The sequence below is a fragment of the Pocillopora damicornis genome, chromosome 9 (genome assembly GCF_964200805.1).
Source record: "Pocillopora damicornis chromosome 9, jaPocDami1.2, whole genome shotgun sequence".
In the NCBI taxonomy this organism is placed as follows: domain Eukaryota; kingdom Metazoa; phylum Cnidaria; class Anthozoa; order Scleractinia; family Pocilloporidae; genus Pocillopora; species Pocillopora damicornis.
Window position 1 is genome coordinate 4,882,669 of NC_142678.1, and position 7,001 is coordinate 4,889,669.

At 38.2% G+C, this 7,001-nt stretch overlaps 1 protein-coding gene across 1 annotated transcript; it reads right to left on the reverse strand.

The window, feature by feature from the left end:
- Positions 1 to 1,752: 1,752 nt before the first annotated feature.
- Positions 1,753 to 5,068, reverse strand: LOC113675796 (uncharacterized). The gene has a single exon (XM_027192398.2). The coding sequence runs from the start codon at positions 4,052 to 4,054 to the stop codon at positions 2,582 to 2,584; it is 1,473 nt and encodes a 490-aa protein (XP_027048199.2). The 5' UTR covers positions 4,055 to 5,068; the 3' UTR covers positions 1,753 to 2,581.
- Positions 5,069 to 7,001: the final 1,933 nt, after the last annotated feature.

The following is a 7,001-nucleotide window of genomic DNA, read 5'->3' on the forward strand; positions in this document are numbered from 1 at the left end:
CATGTATTATTTGGTGTATTATTTAAACACAATAGCCCTTTACCTGGCAAGAAAAGTCAGCTTTATTAATGAATGGAAATAAAAGAATCGACAATCCCCGAATAAAGATCGTAAAGTGCGTTAGCGCTAAGGCTCAAGATGAAAAAGTGCGTTGAAACACTACTAAAACAAACAATGGGCGTAATTTTCAATGTACAAAATTCTCGGTTTTTAGTTTGTTCCTTACCGACAGAAGAAATCTTTTAGGTACACGGCTAAAATTAGCCTGTGGCAAACCTTCCAGATGTACATTTTCGTTCTAAGCCGCCGTTACCAAAGCCACTGAATACGTAACGTTCGGTTTTTCTTCCCATTCTAGGAAAGTTTCAACCTCACTGCTTGTAAGCGATAGGGATTTTTCAGTGTTTTAGAGGCCATAATCCGAAAAAAATTCCCGGCGACAAACGACCTTACATTGACTGGTGAGGGCTTTGCCGTTCATTCATTAACCTGACCGAGTCGCGCGATAGGCGAGTGACGTATCAGCAACTGACAAGTTTTTTTGTGTGCTTTGTTATGGCTTTTCTCAGGGTTGGAAATCCTTCCGTAACACTGAAGTTTATATGACAAAATATGTTCCATCATGCAACCGTACGACCGACCGACCGACCGACCGACCGACCGTCCTTATGGGTACTACTTTTAGCATGCACTTACAGCTGCATTTTCGGCACAAATCTTGGCATTACATAAGTAGAAGGGGAGGATAGGAGAAGGTATTACGCCTACGTGCCAGCATCAAAATGACAACTCTTCATGTAGTAACCCAGGCAAGTTTTTCTCTCGTGAGGTGCTGTTAAGCTGACTTAGTAGATATAGGGATTTGAAAAGGAAAAAAGAACTACATAACGTAAATAACCCTAGTTATACAAACGCATGATTTTAAAACGAGTAATTTGTTTCAAAGCGCAATATTCTTTATTTTATGTCTAGTGCCCCCAACAGAAGCCCATTGGCCCAATAATTTCTATTGCGAATGTCGAACTACCAAGATACTCTGAAACAAACAATAATCGGGTCGAATTCGGAAGTTCGGAATTTTATTGTTACAATCACTCTTACATCTCGATAACGTAGTGGCCTTACATCCATAGCATGCATTAGCCATAAAAACAAAAAAAAATGAAAATATATTATTGTAAAGCGAGAATCAGAACGCCGATGCAATAACGTTAATTTGTTAAATCAAGTTAAAACTACGAAAGGTTGCATCGGGTTTTCTAATTAAATTCACATTTTCGATGATTACTTTTCATACTGTCCGACTATTATCTCATTCTCTTGGGTACCAGTCATTACTTATCGCGTTGGGGGAAGGGACGGGGTTTGCGGATGATTTTCGTTGGGAAGATCACATGGTTTTCAGGGGGGATGGAAAGGGATCAGTCATCCCAAATAGAGAATAAACTAGGGACTATAAAAAATTGCCTGCCAATTATCAATTAACTGCCAAAGTAGCAGGAGGAAGTCATAAAAAACTCATAGGGCCTTTTTGATGGGAGTCAGGTATATTCATTCTTAACATAACTAAATTCCTCCAGACCTCCCCCCCCCCCCCGTTCCCCTTGATTTACAAGAGTTAGTTCATCAGCATTGTTACCATTCGACAGGTGACAAGGAGAGAAAATCACAGCTGTCTATCGAGTCATAGTGTGTTCATAACGAAATCTGAACTTAAGAGCAACATAAACTGCATAAAAAAAAATTCCTCCCCCCCCCCAAAAAAAGCGATAAATGATAACCGGTTCCTCTTACTGCTACAAACAATAAAAAATATTCCTTTTGTAAACAATTTGCGAGTTACCTAGATAATTGAACATAACTTTCCCAGGACAGCATGAGTTAAAAACACAACCTGGTATGTTCTACTTGGTCATCTTTGCCTTAGTCACCTATTTCCTTCCTGCTACAAACAATACAAAATATTCCTTTTGTAAACAATTTGCGAGTTAACTTGATAATTGAACATAACTTTACCAGGACAACATAAGTTAAAAACACAACGTTGTATGTTCTGTTTGGTCATCTCTTCCTTAGTCACCTATTTCCATTTAAATTTTTTCATGCGTAAAACAATGACATTTGCCAAAACAACAAACATTCGCGTTCTACAAGTTAAGATATTTCCACGAAGTCACGCACAAGTCGACTCCGATTCCCCCCCTCCCCCCTTCTCCGACACTGGACAGGACGGGAAATCAATGGGGTAATGCGGGCATTGACAGGGATAATTTTACAGGGATACAAAGAATATTTAAGTGGCAGCAGATCTTAAAAAAAAAAAGTATGTACCTCTAATACACAGAGGAAAAATCTGACTTAATGCTGCGTAAATGCGTACCGACGTGAGTGAGAGAATCAGCCAAAAGCAAATCTGCTAGGCAAGCAGATTTGAGGCAACTTGCGTATAACACGGTAAAATGTTCTACTTCATGTGTTTATCATAGTGATTATAGTGGCCAAAGAGCTGGAAAGCACTGTTCAGTTCCTCCTGGAAAATCCAGCGAGTGAATGTTTCATCGAAATCAGAAGAATGTGGTTGCTATTCAGAGTGCAGTCTTTCATGTTTTCGTAGACTTCCCTTTCGAGTAAAACACCTCTCACACGTTTTGCACTGGTATGGCTTCTCTCCTGTGTGCGCTCTTTCATGGGTTTGTGTATCAGTATTATTGGTACACAACTTGTCACGAGATTTACAATGATTTGGCTTCTCTCCTACGTGGGTTCTTTTGTGTATCAGTAGACTTGCCTTTTGCGTAAACCACTTGTCACATGTTTCGCACTGGTATGGCTTCTCTCCAGTGTGGCATCTTTCATGTACTGTTAGGTTTCCTTTTCGAGTGAACCACTTGTCACAAGCTTTGCACTGGTATGGCTTCTCTCCAGTGTGGGATCTTTCATGTACTCTCAGAGTTGTTTTATGACTAAACCACATGTCACATGTTTTGCACTGGAATGGCTTCTCTCCAGTGTGGGATCTTTCATGTACTGTTAGATTTCCTTTTTGAGCAAACCTCTTGTCACAAGTTTTGCACTGGTATGGCTTCTCTCCAGTGTGGGATCTTTCATGCACCTGTACGTCTCTTTTTTGAGCAAACCACTTGTCACATGTTTTGCACTGGAATGGCTTCTCTCCGGTGTGGGATCTTTCATGTACTGTTAGATTTCCTTTTCGTGAAAACCACTTGTCACAAGTTTTGCACTGGTATGGCTTCTCTCCCGTGTGGGATCTTTCATGCACCTGTAGGTTTCTCTTTTGAGCAAACCACTTGTCACAAGTTTTGCACTGGTATGGCTTCTCTCCAGTGTGAGTTCTTTCATGGACTTGAAGATTTCCGTTTCGAGCAAAACGCCTGTCACACGTTTTACACTTGTATGGCTTCACTCCAGTGTGTGATCTTTCATGTAATTTTAGAATTTCTTTTCGAGTAAAACACTTGTCACAATTTTTACACTGGTGTGGCTTCTCTCCAGTGTGGAATCTCTCATGGACTCGTAAATCTCTTCTTAGATTAAACGACTTATTACATGTTTTGCACTGGTATGGCTTCTCTCCTGTGTGGGTTCTTTCATGTACTGTTAGATTTCCTTTATGAGCAAACCGCTTGTCACAAGAGTTGCACTGGTATGGCTTCTCTCCAGAGTGGGTTCTTTCGTGTACTCGTAGATTTCCTTTTAGTGTAAACCATTTGTCACATGTTTTGCACTGGTATGGCTTTTCTCCAGTGTGGAATCTCTCATGTGCTTCTAGATTTTCTTTCTGAGTAAACCTCTTGTCACAAGATTTGCACTGGTATGGCTTCACTACAGTGTGGTTTTTCTCATGGACTTGTAGATCTCTTTTTTGAATCAACCATTTGTCACAAGTTTTGCAGTGGTATGGTCTCTCTCCAGTGTGGCATCTTTCATGTACTTGTGGATGTTCCTTTTGTGTAAAACACTTGTCACATGTTTTGCATTCAGATGCCTTTTCCACACACCAGTTACCTTCAGGTTTTGTAGATTCGTTGTACATGTCTTTCCACTTTCTGTGTACCTTGTCAGTAATGGACCAATTATTTTTTGTATCTGCAATGTAAGCATCAACTGGAAAACACTCATTGACAGCAAAAGGTACCTACAATGCTAAAGGAAAAGAAAAACATTTATTCAACCAAAGGAGCAAATTTCACAAGGTTTTGCCTTTGAAATGAAATAGGAGTGGATAAAGTTTGAATAGGCAGAAAAATTGGGCAGCATGTTGTGCTAAATTTACTTCAATACTTTTATGGGACAGAAACTTTTATTATATCAATTGCCGTGAACAAAGGTAGTCACAGACGTATAATTGCTGGCCAGTGCCCAAAAGGGCAAAACCCTTATTTAAGTTGGCCCCTACAAAGAAAAGTGCATCAAGAACAAGTCCTTTGACACAGCCTTGTGCACTTACATTGTGTTGGTGATACTAAAAAAAATTTGTATTAATAAACAGCTTTTTGCCTAGTAGAGGTTAGCCCTTTTTCTACAATTATGTGTTACATCTCATCAATGGAACATGGAGATACAGTATTCCAACTGTATAATTTTGCCTGTTCTTCCATTTGAGAAGACAAATCCTCACTATTCTCAAAGCACATTCTAACCCTTTACCTCCCAGATCAAATTTTTAATTCTCCTTACTGTTAATCATACAATTCTTATAAAGCTAGTTCAGAGAATTTAGTGGTACATCAACCAATTAACTCCAAATTGATATTTTTCTTTATTCTCATCACTTACCTGGTTGATATTATATTGATATTGTATGGAGAAATTCTGTCTTGGTCACTCATGGGAGTTGAAGGGTTAAAATACATTTTCCCAACATAATAATCATAGAAACTGATATCATAGCTCAAATTATGTCTGTTTGTCTACATTTCTTTAGAGGAAACTTTCACATATGGCACCAGGTGACAAAGGAACAGCCATCTCAAAAGAAGTTATGTAGGATTTACCAAAATAAGGTTACTCTAAACCTTTGCAGCTCAACTTCAAGCATCACCACTTTATTTGACAACTATTGGAAACAACATGTTATTTGGAAGCATCGGTTTTATCAAAAAGTCTTCCTCATTTAAGATAAACTGTACCTTAAATGAACATGAAAACATTTTAACAGTTAGCAAATGGCAAAGTAAATTTAGAATAAATCAAAACAAACTCTCTTCAGTATTTTCAACTGATAGCAGCAATTCCATCCAATTTGAAGAGAGAAAGCTCAGATGACTGAAACTCGTGAACCTGAGCCACTGAACACAACCAAGGTTCCTGGTACCCTAATGGATTTGACCACCATGCACTGCAAGCATTTCTAAAAAATCCTTAATCCTTTAACTCCCAAGTTCTCATCAGTAATTCTCCTTACTGTCTGCCATACAATTTTCATTATGTTAGCTTGGAGAATTAGCTATCAGATCAATTAGTAATCCCATAATTGATATTTTTCTTTATTCTCATCACTTGTCTGCATGATATTGTATGGATATAGTAAGGAGAAATTCTGTCTTGGTCACTCACAAGAGTTAAAGGGTTAAGAATAGCAACACCATTGAACCATGTGGTAACAAAAAGAGGAAAACCACTCGTCCAATCTATTTTGAGGAATAGAAAAAAAATTCTCTATAACCTGGATAATGTGAATCAACAAAAGACATAGTGCTAGACAACTCTATTTCAAGCTCTTACACAGGATCACAGGATCACAAAACCAAAAACTAACTATTTTGATTTTGATTAACCCTTTAACTCCCAAGATCTCATTTTAGTAATTCTCCCTACTGTCTGCCTTAAAGTACTTATGATTTCAATTGGGAGAATTTGGTAGTGGATCAACTTGTAGTCCCCTGATTGAGTTTCCATCTTTATTCTCCCCACTAGTCAGCTTGGTTCTGTGTTGATGTTGTAAGGAGAAATTCTGTCTTGGTCACTCATGGGAATTAAAGGGTCAACACAACATGTACTTTCTGTAAATTCCATATGACACATATTCATTGCTGAGTCAACATAAAATACTTATACTCCCATGATTGACCAAGACAGAATTTCTGCTTACAATATCAAATACAATATCAACCAGCTAAGTGATGAGAATAAAGAAAAATATCAATTTGGGGATAATTAGTTGATCCAATACTAAATTCTCTAAACTAACACTATAAGAAGTGTATGATTGACAGTAAGGAGAGTTACAAATTTGATCTGGGAGTTAAAGGGTCAACTCTAAGGCTCCATGGAGGTTGATTAGGGTAAAGGCTCTCAAGTTATTTCATAACTCAGCTGCCGATGAAATTCAACCTATGACTACATCCAGGTTGTTATAATGGTCTGCAGACCATAGTCTGTAAAACCAATATTTTCATAGTAGTCTAGGCAAGTCTGAGTTTCGTAGACACATTTAAACACCAGCTTGCACATATGCAAAAAGATTTATCTAATCGTTTTTTTGTTGAAAATAAGTTATTTAAATGGTCTTCTTTCACTGGAGCTTGTTTTTTGGGAAAGATGGTTTATAAAAATTCGCTGTACATTGTGTTTGCTTTCCTGCACCTTTCTGGTTTCTCCAAAATTTTAACTTTTGCATAAGCACGCAATACACTCAGGTGTCAATGGATGAAGGCTCTATATTAATTATTGGGTACGTATCGTTAAATGACTGCATAAGGAGCTTGGGCCCCTCCCGAAAAAATAGCAGACACGGACAATCACACCAGACTTTTAAGTGAGCTGTTTGGGACACTATCATTTTCCATTTCTCCCCAGACTACTAGTATGGCTTATTTCTCATAAATCCATCCTCTTCCTGGCATGTTCACCAGTCAGAGTACTCCAGAACCCAAATTTCGTCCCCGTGAACACATTTCATCATCAATGATTACACCTAGTAAATAAATAAATAATGGTAATAGGACCAAGTGGAGTCCAATTGGGTCTGCAATCATACA

Coding starts and splice junctions, on each gene's coding strand:
- LOC113675796 (XM_027192398.2), bottom strand. CDS start 4,054: ATGTACAACGAATCTACAAAACCTGAAGGTAACTGGTGTGTGGAAAAG.